This window comes from Carcharodon carcharias, chromosome 32 (genome assembly GCF_017639515.1).
Source record: "Carcharodon carcharias isolate sCarCar2 chromosome 32, sCarCar2.pri, whole genome shotgun sequence".
NCBI lineage: Eukaryota > Metazoa > Chordata > Chondrichthyes > Lamniformes > Lamnidae > Carcharodon > Carcharodon carcharias.
This window is the reverse complement of record NC_054498.1, coordinates 20,308,326-20,326,370: the sequence shown is the minus strand read 5'-3', so window position 1 is coordinate 20,326,370 and position 18,045 is coordinate 20,308,326. Positions and strand designations below refer to the sequence as shown.

Below are 18,045 nucleotides of genomic sequence, written 5' to 3'. Positions count from 1 at the left end.
CCCCTTACTTGAGGAAGGATGTAGTTGCATTGAAGGAGGTTCACTAGATTGATTCCAAAGATGCAGGGCTCGTCTTATGAGGAGATTAAGCAGTTTAGGCCTATACTCGCTAGAGTTTAGAAGGATGAGAGATCTAATTGAGGAATATAAGATGCTAAATGGGATAGACAGTCGACGTGGAGCGGATGTTTCCCCTTGTGGGGCATTCCAGAACGAAAGGCTATAGTTTTAGGCTAAGGGGTGGTAGATTTAAATCAGAGATGAGGAGGAATTACTTTTCTCAAAGGGTCGTGAATCTGTGGAACTCACTACCTCAGAGTGCAGTGGATGCCGGGACGCTGAATAAATTTGAGGAGATAGATAGACAGATTTTTAATTAGTAATGGGTTGAACGGTTATGGGGAGAGGGCGGGAAATTGGGAGTTGAGGCCGAAATGAGATCAGCCATGATTGTATTGAACAGGCTCGAGGGGCTGAATTGGCTACTCCTGCTCCTAGTTCTTAGTTGGGGTGGCCATAGGGTAGTCAGGTGGGGCACTGGGGTCAAGAAGGGCTGGGGGATATTAGGCCGTTGGTCAGGGGTCCAGTGTTATCGTCACCCAGGAGTTAACAGTGGTTTTAATCCTTCTAACTATTCCGGTAAGAGAGTCGGGACCATAAGGGTCGCTGCAATTTAAATCGGGAGTGTGGGGTGGTTCCAGATGCGGGCTAATTGCCCATCGGAAGTTTAAACTTCCCTCGCAGTTCCTCCCACTTGGCCGCTTTCCCGAAGATTCCGTGCCCTTCACATCACCCCGGCCGCCCGGAACGCGCGTTTGCGCACGCGCAGTCCTGGACCGGAAGTCCCTTGCCGGGGCGGCGGCGTCGTCATTTCCTCTGCGCGCGTTGTCATGGCGCCCGAGGCCTACTGAGTCTTAGCGGAGCCTGGAGCTGCTCCTTCATCCATGCCACCCGGGGCTTCAACAGCAGCAGCAGCAACAACAACAAGAAGCGCAGGTTAGTCCCCACTCCGAGGAGAGGCATAGCTAAATCCGTGGGCCCGCCCCGGCTCCCAGGGAGGCGAGTCCTCCCGCGAAGGAGCAGTGCATATTCACTCAGTAACTGCGGGATCTTGCTGTGCGCATTGGGGGCGGGGGCTGTAGCTTTTGCCTCAGAGACTGGGGGCTGTTTCAATCCCAAATCCTTCTCTCTTTGCAGAGTAAAGTCATCGGCCCACGGTGGGGGCTGGCCAGAAGCCAGGAGGATGACCACACAGGTAGAGCAATAAGTTCATCTTTGTGAAAGAAGCGAAGTGTCTTGCGTTCCACTGATTTGTACACTGACCTTTACCTTTCTGTTTCCAGTACAGTATCCTATTCAAGCAAGAGCATGGTGAGTAGCTCTTAATATTCATATGAATGGGCAAAAATACCCGGAGTTTTGGAGAAAATATATTTAACGTTTCAACAATATAACCATAACCTTTGTGCTAAAGGGGAGCCGAATGCTAAAAATCAAATTCTGCACTGAGCATACACTAAAAATGAAAAAAAACCTTGCATTTATATTGCATCTTTCATGATTTATTTCCCTACAATTCACACTGATATAATTTGCGCACCATACGAATGATTGTGATCACAGCATTTATGATAATTCAAATACAGCAGTACATATGGATTGTTTTTATCCCTTTGTAAGGGAGGGGAGGTTATAAACATTAGCTTGAAAGTTTAATGTTTTGATTCCAATATGGCCAAACTTTCTGCAGATGCTGCTAAACCTGCTAAGTTTTTCCAGTACTTGCTGTTTTTATTTCAGACCTCCAGCATCTGTAGTAGTTTGCTTATATTTTAGCTTGAAGGTTGACTCCCCTCAAGGGTGAGAAACAGAGAGAGAGATGAAAGTCAGTTGAACCTTCACATTATACACTGGGATACTTACAGTTAATTACCATAGATGAATTTACACATTCACAAAGAGAGATTCAAACAGGAGAGCAAGAAGGGAGACTACCTTAGAGCATTTTAAAAAATGTGAGTGATATAGGAGACCAATGGTTAGGTATTTACCAGTATATTGTCATTGATAATATCAAGGAGAATTTTTTCCACGTTAGACACAAACAAGAGTTTTGTTGAACAGGTTTGTATGTCCAGGGGTTTGAATTCCACACATCTGGGTTAGCATGTTTTATGGAATTATGCACAAAAGCAGTTTGTGGATTGATTAGATGTATATAAAAGGAATTTTTGATCTTGTGATATTCCAAAGTGCTCTGGAGCCAATGAAGTCCTTTGGAAGTTACTGTAGGAAAGATTACAGTCAATTTGCATATAAGCTCCCACAAACAGAAATGTGGTGAGTATATCATCAGTTTTAGTGATGTTGATTGAAGGATAATTACTGGCCAGGACATTGGGCCTTCCAAATAGTATCGGCAGAACACCCCCCCCCCCCACCCCCCTCGCTAAAACGTTATGCCTGTTGTACACAAAATCTCAATGTTAGCTTGCACAGGGACTGTTTCTCAATCTGGCTGGATGTTCTGCTGTCCCTGGTGCACACCCTCCTACTTAATGTTTATTGATGACTTGCTTTTTGCTTTTGCTGATTCACATCGCTGCTAACTCCTCAGCTTTTCATCGTCGCATATCAGGCTTCTGAACTTCTTAGATGCTGCTTCTTTGGTTCAAAACTGCTTCCCGTTGGGAAGCAGCCATTTCTCATTGTCCAGGTCCAGGGAAGTTTGAACTGTTCTGCCTAGTCTTCGTGAACACAGAAACTCAAATAATCCACAGGTTAGATTAAAAGGTCTTGTGGCATAGTTTTGCACTATTGAACTGTGTTACACACTGCTGCTTTTGATACATATTCGGTTGGTTACAACAACAGTCACTTGACAGTACAGCACTTGAATATTACTGAAAAGAGATACATATTGTCAAAGCTTTTCACCTTGCACTCATCAGGACAAACACAAGAATCCAAAAGTTCAAAGGATCACAATTTTATACTTCTGGAGAAAAGTGTGCTAATTGGTTGGCAAATTGACTCTGATAGGCTAAGGTGTTGCCATGGAGAAAGCCATAGGGAACTATAGGCCCTCCCAACTCCAGGTAATTCGAAAAATTGTGGCAGCATAAACTAATTTCTTAAAAGGTGTGCTTTTGACCTTAATTGCTTCAAATAATCCATCAGTAAGACCTGACCGATATTAAGTTCTTATCAGCTATTTCATTGTTTTCCCAATTTTTTTAAAAGAATACTGGCATCTGGAGGAATCATCATCTGTCAAATATCCAAAAAAAAGTAGATTTTTTTTTTAGGAAATGGATGTTTCCTGACTCTGCAATTGTACTAGGATTTTGTGATCCTTTCAGCCATTTACTCCAACTAATAGATCAGAAAGATAAAGATTCACATTAACATGCAATAATGAGCCTCTGGTTCTTATTTCTTGAAAGCTCATGAAGACTCCATCTGGTCTGTGGCTTGGGGAAAGAGTGAGAAGGACAGCTCAGAGACTATAGTGACTGGATCACTGGATGACCTCGTTAAAGTCTGGAAATGGTGGGTGTAGAATATTTCAATTCATGGAACTTAAAACTTTGTTTTGGTTGCTGCAAATGCAAACTTCAGCATAGTTGGAGCAAATAACTTTGTGGTTTATTTTAAAAGAATACTGGCAGTATGGGTGTGATAAAAGTAGAATTTTTTTTGTCTGGCTTGGTGCCTTTTCCCTTTGATCTAGACCTGGGAACAACTGGCTGCTGCTCAGAACCTTCTGCCAAACCTATGTCAGCACAGTGTTACAAACATTCATCGTTGCTGAACAGAGGAGTAAATAATTCAGATCAGAGATTTGCTGTGTGACTGGTGACTTTTTATTTTTGAATTCTCAGATATTCAAGATTCTGGGTAACCCAGTAACTTTTACGGTTTCTGTTCTGGGGTGGTCAGTTTGAAATTCTTAGAAGGGAGAGGAATCAATTTAACATTTCCACGACAAACTTTAGAATCTTATTATCTGTCATGTGATATTTTGTATTGTCCAATAGGGGAGTTGGATAATAGGCTTTCTTCTGTAATTAGAAGTCAGTTTGTTTAGTTGCTTGTTTAATAAATTTGCGTGGTGCTTAAAACAAGGACTTGTGGATGTTTTACCACCCCTAGGAGGTCTAGATACTTCCAATAGTTGAAGTAAATTAACAAGTGATTTTGTTTTTTCATGGATATTTTCCTGAAAGCGAACCTAGAATTTAAGGCACAGATAGACATTAGGATTCTTCCAAAAAAGTGAGAATTGAAATAATCTACCAAGTACAAAGATTAGATAAAATCCAAAAGTGTGTAACAGCACAAATAGTTATTCTAATCTATTAATCTTACTATAAAATTTAAATATTTAACCACTTCACAAACAGGCTGTCTAGTACCAGTTTCTGTCATTTTTTTCTTAAAAATAGCCATTTGCAAAGTGCACAAATTTTGAGAAACTACAGTGTTGACAATCGTTCCCCAAATAAAACCATGGACAGAATTTTATGGACTCCCGTAGGTGGATTTGCAGGTGGGAGGGCACTTGTAAAATTCTGTGGGTGACTTTCTTGCCACCTACCTCTCTGCCCCCAATGATTTTATGGGTGGCGGACGAGGCTTAGGGCTTGCCCCAATTGAGGGCCTTAGGGTTTATAACATACAAATGATATAGAATGCAAATATATACTATTCACTTTATATGTTCTGTAGTAAACGTTTGCGTGCCTTCATTTGATTTAAACAGTATTTTCTACATCTATTTTAACCATGTGGAGATATTCTAAGCCACAGATGGTAAAGCAATGTCCCCCTCCAACTCACCCAGCAATGCTACTTGAGCTCTGTTGGTAATATATACAAACATTAGGCCTGTACATAACCTGATCTGTACACAATCTAATTGAATGGTGGAGCAAGCTTGAGGGGCTGAATGGCCTACTCTGGTTGCTAGCATATTTCAATTTGCAAAATTCTGAGACTAAACAGTCCAACTGTGGATGACCTGAAACTCTGAGTACTTGATGATTAGACCTTGTGGTCTTGATGAGACATCTGCCAAGTAATACACTGCGTGTTACATGAAATAAAGCTGCTATTCTCCTAAAAGAACCTATAATCAGACTGACTAAGAATAACACCAAAACAGATTTTCTAGCAGACCTCTAGAGATATACAAGCAGCTGGGTAACCTCCAGAGGAAGAAACAGGAGGAGAGCATTAGTCCCTTGAGCCTGTTCAATGAGATCGTGGCTGATCACGATCAAACTCCAATTATCGTCTTTGCCTCAAGTCCCTTAACAATTTTGTTTAACAAAAACCCATCAATCTAAGATTTAAGATTAAAAATTGATCCAGCATCAATTGTCATTTGCAGAAGAGAACTCCAAATTCCACCAACGTTTGTGTGTAGAAGTATTTCCTAATTTCACTCCTGAAAGGTACAAGCTTAAGTTTTAAACCTAGTTCTAGAGGCCCCAACTAGTAGAAACAAATTCTCTCCATATACCCTATCTGTTCCCCTCATTATCTTAAACTTTGATTAATTCACCCCACCAACAGAAATTATCCTCTTATTGACTTTGTGGTTTGCCTGTTTTCCTATTTACAAATTTGAGCTTGTGCTTAAAGGTACTGGTCACCTTTAGCAGCTGAATAACGAATTGTGCAGTGTGGGTTATTGGGCTGCTGTATACTTTGACTAGCTCTAAGCAGTATAAGGAAAACTAATATTCTTTGGTTTTGCTTGAGTTTCATGGATTTCCTTTGCTACAGGGCGGATGAGAAGCTTGAACTCCAGTGGGCTCTAGAGGGACACCAACTAGGAGTCGTGTCAGTTGACATTAATCACACAGGCACCACTGCAGCCTCCAGTTCTCTGGATGCACATATCCGCCTTTGGGATTTAGAGTCAGGCAAACAGATTAAGTCGTTGGATGCTGGGCCAGGTAATACATTTACAACCTATCTCAATAAATTACTGCTATTTGCTCGTGTGACTATAACTTGTGCAACTAACGATGTATTAGTTGAATCCTAATGATTGAAATCAGCAAAAATAGCCTACGTATGAAACAATCTAGTGGATTTGGCTGCTATTGTGGATATCGTCTACAGTCACTCCTGGAATTGATTTAATACTGAAACTTGTCGGTTTATCCTATATGTCTGTACTTGACAGCACCCTCTGTAGTCATTTCAAGTCAATCCATTAGAGGTCAGCACATATCCAGTATAAGGTCTGGGTTCGGTATGCCACCAGTGATAATACCCTGAGCAGATTACTAGATGCTATCCTGCATAGTAGTTCTGGTTTTAAGAGAAGAGAAACTTCGATTTCAAACAAATTAGTTCAAAAGCTGTTTGATGTTCTTAAATCTGTGAAATTTTTCAGGGGATGGGGCATAAAATAGAGGAATCAAAAGTTGCGAACCAAATAGTAAACACAGCCAATGAAACCTGATCAGTAAATGTTTAAAATCTCAATAAACATCAAACAATAGTCGTAAGAACCTACAGATTCTGTGAGGAATCAGAAATCGGTTCAGTATACCCTGCAATAATCTGTGGAGTAAATCCCTTGTTTAAATTTGGGAGTTTTTAGCTGTAAAGTTGTAGATAATTCGCGGTTTTCCATGTAATCTTCACCTTTATACCACTGTGCAACCTGATCATGATGGGCTGGGTTAAACTCCATTGAGCCCTCAGTGAAACTTGAGAGAAATGAATGACTGGTTCTTTGTAACACTGGAGTTCAAATGTGTGAGGAAGGGGTAAGATCCATGACTGCCTTTCTATTTTTCCATGTTTGCCTTTGACTTGCTTTCTATTTTTTTTTTGTTTTTTTTTCTGCCACAGTCTGAGTTTACTGCTGTTCTGTTGCCCCCCCACCAACCTCCCACCTCCTATCTTGCTGTGCATCTTCTTGTCCCTACCCCCTCGAACATGTTGAAACTCTGCAGTTAGATCTGTAGGATCACCAAACCAAAATGTAGATTTTTCAGCTTTTTTTGCAATGAGCTTATTTTTCTTCAGAGATTTTTAATGCTGTCTGTTAACCAACTAATACTGTAGTTTTAATGAAGTCTTTTATTCTCTTACAGTTGATGCTTGGTCAGTGGCCTTCTCTCCAGATGGCAAGTTTTTAGCAACAGGGAGCCACTTGGGAAAAGTTAATATCTTTGGTGTTGAAAGTGGAAAGAAAGAATCTTCCTTGGATACAAGAGGAAAATTCATCCTCAGTATTGCATATGTAAGTCAAACTAGAGGAGTAATTTTATTCACGGTTTTACATGTGTGCTGAGGGAGAACCGAACCTCTGGTAAAGAATGTGTTTGTGTTAGATTAGGCCGACTAGATGTTCTCTTTGATTCAGCTTCAGTGGTTTCTCCTGTAAGTGGAGCAGACATCCACTACAATCAGCAAGAGTTTACCTCCCAATATCTAGTCATGTGATGGCATGATCTGGAGCCATTAATATTAAAAATCTGGTGTTATATGAACTGGTTGGACTCCATGACCTCACACCACACACATGTGCACACTATGGTAATCACCAGCCATACAACTCTCTGAAATGTCTCTGTTCCTCCTATTTAGGTATTTTGTTTCATCCGCAATTTTCAGAGCTGATCATTAATGGCAGTGTCTTCAGCTGCCTAGGCCTTAAATTCTGAAATGCCTCTGACTGCTCTCTGCTCATTTAAGACACTCCTTAAAATCGACATCTTTTCACCTGTCCTAATATCTCCTGATGTGGCTTGAAGCCAAATTTTGTTTGATAATACTGCCGGGAAGCGCAGTGGGACAGGTGACCATGTTAAAGGTGCTATATAAATGCAAGTTGTTGCTTGCTTTAGTCGCTCGCCTGTAACCGCGTGACTTTCTCCAGTATTCTGGGAAAGAGGCTGGTTAACACTTTAATGGAATGAGACCAGATAAGCATCAAACTGCTTCACTTCACAGTCAGTAAATGAGCCTACGGAGTAACAGTTGTACTAAATCTTGCCTGCCTTCCTTAACCTGGCCAAACCTGAATGACCAATAGCAAATAGGCATGAGAAGTTAGTGAAGCCCACACCCCATGAACGAATAAAAAACACAAGCTCTTATCTGCTGGCTGGACAAGAAGTTAGCTGTTTGATCTCTGACCCTATCCCTTTTGCAGGGATTGTCAAATAAAACTATTAAATAAAATTTGCTCTTGCAGAGAGCCAGCAGAAACCTGACAGGCCAAATGGCCTCTATCTGTGCTGTAACCGTTCTGTGATTTCTTATGTACTGTGCGCTGTATTAAAGCTTGATATCTGATGGGGTTGAATGGAATTAATTAGCTTCAGTGAATCATAAACTGTTTGATTTTTAACATTTACCTATGTTTTGTGCCTAGTATACGTTGCTCTACAAAATATGAGAACAGATGTGTAAATTGTTATTTTGTTGGAGTAGGGGGTGGAAACCATGTTGATTCACTTCATAGGACACAAACCTTGTGTTCACTGCAGAGTCCTGATGGGAAGTACCTCGCTAGCGGTGCTATAGATGGTATCATCAACATTTTTGATATTGCAACTGGAAAACTGCTGCATACGCTGGAAGGTAAAATAGTAGAGTTGTATAGAAACGACAAATAGAAACCAATTCACTGGTGCAGTGTGTAATCACTGCACCAGGTCAGCTTGTTGGAACATGATGGAATTCCCTCCACTTGCTTGGATGAGTGCAGCTCCAACAACATTCAAGAAGCTCAACACCCAGGGCAAAGCAGCCTACTTGATTGACACCCAATTCAACATCTTTAAACATTCACTCCCTCTACACCAACACACAGTGGCAGCAGTGTGTCCCATCTGCAAGATGCACTGTAGCAACTTGCCAAGCCTCCTTCAACAGCATCTTTCAAACTTGCAACCACTACCACCTAGAAGGACAAGGGAGTAATATGCATGGGAACACCACCACCTACAAGTTCCCCTCCAAGCCACACACCATCCTGACTCTATCACCTTTCCTTCACGGGTCGCTGGGTCAAAATTCTGGAATTCCCTTCCTAACAGCACTGCGGGTGTTCCTACACCATGTGGTGGGCTGCAGTGGTTCAAGAAGGGCCGCATATGCTGGCCTTGTCAGCGACACCCACATTGGTCACTTAGGCTGCGCCCACCATTTTTAAATAAAAAGAGCAAGAATTTAAAGGGGCCTTTCAGCTGTTAACATTCAGTTGGAGCTTCATAGCAACTTTGCTGCCTCGGACTCTCAAGCCCACAATCTCGCCTCACGACCCCACTGGGGGTCATGACCCACAGTTAGAAAGCCCTGAAATAAACTATCCTGACAATGCTTTTTAAAATATTATTAAAATTTAGCTTAAAAAATTATGAATCAATAAACAGCACTCTACATGATAAATTTTTTTTCAAGGTCAATTCAGTTGTTCAACAACAGTTAATAATTGCATGGCCATTAAAAACCCAGTTGTACCTGATTAAACGAGATTTAATGCCTTCAGGGTTTCCAGTGGCGTTATGGGGATGAGGGGGTGGTTGGGAACATTGAAATTCTCACTAATTTCAGTGATGACTGGTTCTATGTTGGGGTTTGACGGGGGGGTGATGTCCACAGCACAGATTGTGTCAAAGCCCTGAGTGACAGACGGGCAACGATTTCAGGATTTCCTCACTAATCTGCACCTGCCTGACTGTTCATTAAGTAATGATAGTGACTACTGATGGTTTGCTGTTGAACCACCCCCACAAGATCCAGCCCATTGTTTCTGAGTCACAGATGGTGTCTGATTAGAAAAAGAGGGAGACTAGCTTGAAAAAGAGTTTAAAACAAAAACAGAATTACCTGGAAAAACTCAGCAGGTCTGGCAGCATTGGCGGAGAAGAAAAGAGTTGACGATTCGAGTCCTCATGACCCTTCAACAGAACTAGTTCTTTTCTTCTCCGCCGATGCTGCCAGACCTGCTGAGTTTTTCCAGGTAATTCTGTTTTTGTTTTGGGTTTCCAGCATCCGTAGTTTTTTGTTTTTATCATTGAAAAAGAGTTTCCCTGGGAAGAAATCATGATTTCCTCCCAACCTCTTTCCCCTGTGTGTGTTCCCCACCCCGCCCCAGCAGCTCCATTTACCGAAAGGGGCTGTGGAAGATCTAAAATTCAAAATCACCTCTGCCTTGACTATATTGTGTTATTTATGGGAGAGAAATGACCAAGTTAGAACTTCTCAGTTTCTGAGTCGATTAATTTTGAGACAGATTACTTGTCATGTTTGTCAGTTGGGTTGACTTTCAGGATTTTCCCATACCATAACTGTGAAGGTTCTTGTTTAATATTTATAAACATAACAAAAGATAAAGGAGCAAGAGTAGGCCATTCGGCCCCTCAAGCCTGCCCCGCCATTCAATAAGATCATAGCTGATCTGCCCCAGGCCTCAACTCCTCTTTCGTGCCAGCTCCTCATAACCCTCAACTCCCCAATATTTCAAAAATCTATCTACGTCCTCTTTAAATACTTTCTGTGATCTAGCCTCCACAACTCCCTGGGGTAGAGAATTCCAGACATTCACTACCCTCTGGGAGAAGAAACTCCTTTGCATCTCAGTTTTAAATGAGTGTCCCCTTATTCTGTAACTATGTCTCCTAGTTCGAGATTCCCTCACTAGTAGAAAAATCTTCTCAACATCGACCCTGTCAAGCCCCCTCAGAATCTTGTACATTTCAATAAGATCACCCCCTACCCATTCTTCTAAACTCTAATGAATAAAGGCCTAACCTGTTTAGCCATTCTTGATAAGTCAACCTCTTCATCCCAGGAATCAGCCTAGTGAATCTCCAATGCCAGTATATTCTTAAATAGTCTCCAGTGTCCCTGTGCCCTGCTGGATCTCCTTTCCAAACCTCATCTCTTTGGTGCATTTCACCATTCACCTGAAGGATCTTGATTCAACCACAGCCCAAGCAGATACCTCTCAATCTTTCATACAAAAATATGAATAAGAAGCAGGAGTAGGCCATTCAGCCCCTTGAGCCTGCTCTGCTATTCAATCAGATCATGGCTGATCTGACAATAACCTCAAATCTGCATCCCACCCACCTTTAATAACCTATCGCCCCCTTCCTGACCAAAAATCTATCTAGTCTTGCCTTAAAAATATTCAAAGATGCTGCTTCCATCGCATTTTCAGGGAGAGTTCCAAAGACTCATGACCCTCTGAGAGAAAAAAATTTCACATCGTCGCTGTTTTAAATGGGCGACCCCTTATTTTTAACAGTGAACCCTAGTTCTAGTCTCTCCCACAAGAGAAAATATCCTCTCCACATCCTCCCTGTCAAGATCGCTCAGGATCTTATATGTTCTAATCAAGTCACCTCTAACTCTTCTAAGCTCCAGCATATACAAGCCTAGTCTGTCCAACCTTTCCTCATAAGACAACCCGCCCATCCCAGGTATTAGTCTGGCAAACCTTCTCTCAACTGCTTCCAACACATTTACATCCTTTAAATAAGGAGACCAATCTGTACGCAGTACTCCAGATGTGGTCTCATTAGTGCTCTGTATAACTGAAGCATAACCTCCCTACTTTTGCATTCAATTCCCCTTGCAATAAATGACATTCTATTAGCTCTCCTAATTACTTGCTGTACCTGCATACTATCTTTTTACGATTCATGCACTAAGACCCCAGATCCCTCTGATTGTCAGAGCCTCTAAAGCATCCTATCTTATGTGACTGCTTTTCCTTGTTGTAGAATATTTGGAAATTAAATTGTCATCAAGTCCTCCGAATCTTTATTTTGTAAATCATTCAATTCTTTGACTTTCAGGTCACGCCAAGCCAATTCGATCTCTGACTTTCTCTCCAGACTCTCAACTTCTAATTACAGCCTCTGATGATGGTTACATCAAGATTTATGATGTGTAAGAGATGTTATTACAATTGTTTCATTTACTTGTTATAGATGAGGCTTCGGCAGCTCCGGTCCATTGCAGTTAATATAATTCATCTGATTCTCCCTATAGCCAACATGCAAGTCTTGCAGGTACCCTAAGCGGGCACGGATCCTGGGTACTGAGTGTGGCTTTCTGCCCAGATGACACGCATTTTGTATCCAGGTAATTATGGATTGACTGTGGAATAAATGTTCTTAATTTTGAAATTCTATTTGAAACTCCCTGAGGCCTGAAATTATTTGGCTGGATACAAGCATACAAAGACTTAAGACCGAAATTCCCTTTCTGCTATTTCAATGGGGGCATCAACCAGTTTAAAATGAATGGGTCAGAGGAATTTCAGACTAGCTTTAGTTGTACCCTATTATCCAGTAATGTAGTTTCACGGCTCAAGTGTCCTACTGAATTCTAGAAATGTAATTTATAATGCTATTCGGCTGACCTAGAGTATAGTAAAGCTAACAAATTAGCTACATGACTGCAGTACAGCTTCTATTCTGTAAACCTTGGTTTGATCCATGAGAGCAGTATTTGTTCATTGCTTTCCTTTTTGCCAACAGTTTCTGTGTGCTGTGGGGCAAGTTACCTGTCTAACACTAAGGGCAGCGAGGTGGCTTGCTTTTGAAACCTTTGCTAATTCCCCAATAAAACCAGTGTTTAGACAATGTGTGAAAACGACTGGGAGAAGGGTTGTGGTGGGTTGGTGGAGGTTGGGGGTGCAGGGCCAGGGTGAGACTCCAGCCTTGAGAGGGAGAACTTGATCTGAAGTCAGGTCTTCTTCACACTAATATGACTAAGATCAGGAGTGGTGGAATGTGGTGGGGGTGGGAGAGGGTGGCGGGGAGGTGTTTGTATGTGCGCACACTTACCATTTCACAATGCTTAGGCTGTGCTATATTTTTAACAGTTCTGCAGATGATTTTAAACTGTGTTCTGAGCAAAGTAATTTCAATTGAAAGGTAAATGTGCAAATGCTGCCCATTGTATTTATTTTTGTTCACTTTATAATCGGGGTGCTGACTTATAGAATCTTACATCACTGGAGGCCATTCGACCCAACATGCCTGTCCTGGCTCTTTAAAAGAACTATGCAATAATTCTGACTCTGCGGTTCCCATAGCCCTTCTTTTGAGTTAAAGCAAAGTATTGTTTGTAACCAGCTGCTTCTATTCTGCATCAGCTCTTCTGACAAAAGTGTAAAGGTTTGGGATGCTGGCTCAAGAAGTTGTGTGCATACATTCTTCGATCATTTGGATCAGGTAAACTATTATTTCAATCTGCCAGTGAACAGTTTCAGCCAAATTGAGTAATAAATGTTGTAGTTCTGTCCCCTTGTTGTTTTATAATGCCTTACTAGATAAATCTTTTAAATAAAAGCATTTTGCATTTCCAAACAGGTCTGGGGTGCTAAGTACAATGGGAATGGATCCAAGATAGTCTCTGTTGCAGATGATCGTGAAATCCATATTTATGACTGTCCCATCTGAAGTTTTCTTCCACTATTCCCAATATAAGCCTGCTTCCAAAGTTCTCCATTCACAAGTACAGACTGGTGCCTCGGAATGTGTAAAAGCCAGTAACCTGCTTTTTATAATTGAAATCTGCAGTATATTGTGAAACCAAAGGAGCCATCATGAAGTCTTGTTTGGATTAGATAAACAATTCCAGGTTTCATTTTAATTTGGTGTATTTGGCTTTTCCCATCTAAGGAACTTTTATTGTATTTGAGCTTATGTTGTACCCCTTGTGTAAGGTGTATTTTTGGTTCTATTTTTAAAGTTGCTAAAATAAACCTGGTTTTATAAATGTGGTTGTGACCTGAATTCATGCAAATGCGGTGGTGCACTGATAGAAACATTAGCTGATGAGCTGCTTTAGACTGTTACGAGGATGAATTTGTCAATGCCACTGTGTTCTTGGGCTGAAACTTTGATTATTTGCAGAAAACTAATTGTTGGCACTTCCATTTGAATCCAGCCTAAAGACCATCATGATAATCTGTGATGTTAGTTCCCCACATTGAAGATTTTACCCACTCCTTTCTATAGCAGCTCTCCTCCCATCCAAAAGCTGCAGTGTCTTCTAATACAACTTTGTTCCTTCATCAAAGTCAGTAATATATATATTGAAACGCTAAGGTCCCCATACATACCATTGGGGAATACCGCTTGTCACATCTTGCCGATCAGGGAGAAAACCTTTTATCCTGTCTCTCTGCTGCCTGGCCAATTACCCATCCATGTCACAAGGTTACCTTCAATTCCATGCACTTTCATTTTTGTTAATCTCTTATGTGGAGCTTTATTCAATGCTCTCTGGTAGTCGACATAGAAATAGATATGGACAGGTTAGGTGAATGGGCCAAAATTTGGCAGATGGAGTTTAACGTGGATAAGTGTGAGGTTATCCATTTTGGTCGGAAGAATAAAAAGGTGGCTTATTTAAATGGAAAGAAACTTCCGAATGCTTCAGGATCTGGGTAGATACTTCTGCAACTCAATTTACTCAGGCAGTGTCACACCTTCTCCTTGTTCCCAGTAAAATCTTTTTGTTTTCCCATCTTATACATTGTCTCTGGTATGACATTTGTACTTCAAGTACAAGCAATGTAAACTTGTATATGTGTGGCCAACCACCACCAATTTTAGCTGGTTTACATCAAGCACTATTGAGCTTCATTCGCCTCTACATTAAAAAACTACACTTTGATCAGGAAAAGCAAGATAACCCCTCTCCATCCCAGTGTCAGGAACACAGGGATATCTTTGTTGTCAAGATTAAGACCATCCGTTCAGCTTCTACATTTCCAGCCAAGCCTCACTCAAGGCACAATATCCTATAGCTGTCTAATTTCCTTTGTATCTCTACTCATCTGGACAAGCTGGGCATAGAGAATGAGATTGGCTAATCCTACTAAACATATGACCATCTAACTTGCATTCCTTGTTGCCATGCTAGCTGCAACTTCCCTCAAATACTAATCCCCATCCTTTACAAAACCATCTGCTCTTGCAAATTAGCACCCCACCTCCAAAGTCCAAATTCATGCCAATCTTTCCTGCTACTCCAGAATCTCCTACAATCAGATTTGTATCTGTCACAGTGCTGAAACAGCATTAAAGTTGTAAATGACATCCTCCATTGACTTACAGTGGGTGTTTTTTGCCCCCTCATTCCCTCTGCAATTTGATAACGTTGACGACATAATTTCCCTCCAGCACCAAGGGAGGACCTATCTAATTGTAGCTGCAGCATCTCCAGAAATAGATTCCCTTCCCTTTACTGTTATCATTGCCTCTGGTGTACTTCAAAGATCTAACAATGGTCCCCTCTTCATCAACACCATTTGACATGGGATTAGCTTCCGTTTCTGCAAGGTCAGTGTCCAACTCTGTTTCTCCACTACCACCTCAGTGTTATCCAGTCTTGAATGAAATGTTTTTTTCCAAGTTAAATATTGAGCCATCAACTTCAGCCCATACTATAAATTCCATATCTTTGCCACTGATTCCACCTCCCTCCCCAGCCAGTCTCAGGTTGAATCAGACTGTTGGCATTCAATTCCAAGTTGATTTCCAATCCTACGTCCTCACTGTTGGATTCCTATGACATGGAACGTAAACCCAACACACTATGTATATTAAAACTTTATCCTTTTGCTATTTCATATTTTTAAACTGGACTTTCCTGCTGAACAAAGACAATTGAGATGGTTGATTTTCTGTCTGGGGAGTCCCCAGCAGTCTCCAGAACAAAAGAATTCTCTCCTCAGTTTCAAGAATGTTGCACCTTGTTATGACTAAGGAGCTATTAACGGACAACCTGGGACTGTTCAGACCAGTTTCAAAGGGAGCTACAGGAAGGTAATTTGCATTTGATAAGTCAATCTTGCTAGCGGAGTTAGTGGGTCTACTATTGGCATTCCAAACACTAGATCCTCAATACAGATAATACCACTTTCAACCCATAATTGCTGAGATGTTATCAGTCCTGAAAACAAAGCCAAATTCCAGACCCTAAACATCCTTTGTTGCTAAGTCATTGTGGAGAAGGTCACATGACCCAAGACTTTGGCTTTTGGAACAGTTCAATATTACTTTTCTGGCCTGCAGTTTGTTGTTTCAGCATCCGACTGGCAAGCCACAAAGAAGCCAGCTCTGTCCAGACAGGACAACTGGTCCATCTAACCTGACTGATAGAAAATTTTGAACCATTACCCACAGAACCAACTCAACCTGTGTGCCTACTTCATCTTGCGACAACACCACCACTGGACAGCAAATCTTACAATACCGGTCTCCAGCCAGCCTAACTCAAAACGCCTAGGTGAAAGAGTTCCTCGTTGGACTTGGACTTTGGAACTCACGTGAACCAATGCTCTTTTTTTTCTGTGAACCTTGCTGTGGAATACTAGTAAAATTGGATCTCACAAAAACCAAGGGGTTTGAAAAATACATCACTGCTTATTCTTTAAAAACTAATTCAAAACACATTGTTTACAGATGGGTGGTAAGAGGAAAACAGTGCTGTTTCAACTGACCCCTTCCTGTCCATAACATCACCATCACAAAAAACACCTATTTTTATCTGTGTAACATCACTCATCCACTGTCCCTGCCTCAGTGCTTCCTGCTCTTTTAGGCCTTTATCACTTTTAGGCTCGACAATTCCAATGGGAGTCTCATCTTCCATCCTTTGAACTTGAGCTCATCCAAAACACTGCTGCCCATATCTTATCTTACACCAAGTTCTGCTCATCCATTACCCCTTTCCTTCCTGACCTACATCCTGGTTTGCAGAACTTCCGATTTAAAATCTCATTCTATTGAACAAATCTCTTCACAGTCACACACTTCCTTAACTTTGAATCTCCTAACCTGAAAAGCTCTCCCCCACAAAGTCTATTCCAACTCTGGCCACTTTGTGCAACCCCCACCCCCTTTGGTGACCATATTCAACTATTGCAGGCCTCACATTCTTGAATACTTCATCTTTCCTACCTTAAAGGCTCCTTTAAACTCACCTCTTTGATCCCTCTATCTTTAGCAGCTATTTTCTCTTTGATTACACCTCTGTGAATCACCTTGGAATATTTTCTACATTAAACATGCTAGATAGATGCAATTCAAAAATAGAAAATGCTGGAAAAACTCAACAGATCTGGCAGCGTCTGTGAAGAGAGAACAGTTAACATTTCAAGTCTGTATGACTTTTTCATTGCTAAAGAGAAATAGAAATGTGATGGAATTTAAACTGTTTAAGGGGGGTGGAGCAGGCAAAGCAAGATAGGTCAGTGATAGGTGGGGGCTAGGGGGACATTGACAAAGATGTCATTTGCAAGGGTTAAAAAAATAAACAAATACATTTTTTAAATGGGAAAAGGTTTTAGAAAGGGTTAAGAAAGAGGAGAGAGTTCATGGTCTGAAGTTGTTGAACTCAATGTTAAGTCCAGAATGCTGTCAAGTGCCTAACTGGAAGATGAGGTACTGTTCCTCCAGTTTGCGATGGGCTTCAGTGGAACATTGCAGCAGGCCAAAGATGACATGTGGGCATGAGAGCAGGATGGTTTAGCCATGCAATTTCAGTTCAAAGCCTTGATGATCAGAGCATTAGTCTGATTTTGTGCTGACAAATTTTATGCTCTTACAATTTAAATTGTGTCATAGATTTTTAATTATTTATGGCATTCTGAAATGCACGATACCAAATACTGAAATGTGATTCAGCCTTCTAATGACAGTTCTTACACAGGATTTTCTGCAGCGTTCCACAAATCTGCGTGATTGCAAACATTCTCACCTTGCATCAGCTGTATTCTGGTATTCATTAAATAGACAACTATATCACATACTGCATACTTTTTCCAGTCTGTGCACTTAACTATTCCAACGTTCTCTTGGCTGGCCTCCCATCTTTCAAAATTCTGCTGCCCATATCCACACCAATTCCTGTTCACCCATCATCCATGTACTCACTGACCTACATTGGTTTGTGGGTCACCACCACCACATGCTACAAGCTCCCACAATGTGGGAATGATCAAGTAATTTGTTTCTGTGATGTTGATTGAGGGAT

General features: G+C 41.2%; 1 protein-coding gene across 1 annotated transcript; it reads left to right on the top strand.

Moving 5' to 3' along the window:
• Nucleotides 1-838: 838 nt before the first annotated feature.
• wdr61 (WD repeat domain 61) lies at nt 839-13,776 on the top strand. The gene is made up of 11 exons (XM_041178188.1): nt 839-996; nt 1,198-1,255; nt 1,344-1,371; nt 3,447-3,552; nt 5,794-5,966; nt 7,122-7,270; nt 8,523-8,616; nt 11,844-11,937; nt 12,040-12,132; nt 13,151-13,229; nt 13,368-13,776. Exons 2-11 carry the CDS (start codon nt 1,244-1,246, stop codon nt 13,455-13,457), a joined length of 918 nt encoding a protein of 305 aa, XP_041034122.1. The 5' UTR covers nt 839-996; nt 1,198-1,243; the 3' UTR covers nt 13,458-13,776.
• Nucleotides 13,777-18,045: the final 4,269 nt, after the last annotated feature.

Bases quoted from the DNA above. Each gene is read 5' to 3' on its own strand.
- wdr61 (XM_041178188.1), top strand. The intron at 8,617-11,843 runs GTAAAATAGTAG...TTTGACTTTCAG, and splicing joins ACTGCTGCATACGCTGGAAG to GTCACGCCAAGCCAATTCGA. The intron at 11,938-12,039 runs GTAAGAGATGTT...TTCTCCCTATAG, and splicing joins TACATCAAGATTTATGATGT to CCAACATGCAAGTCTTGCAG.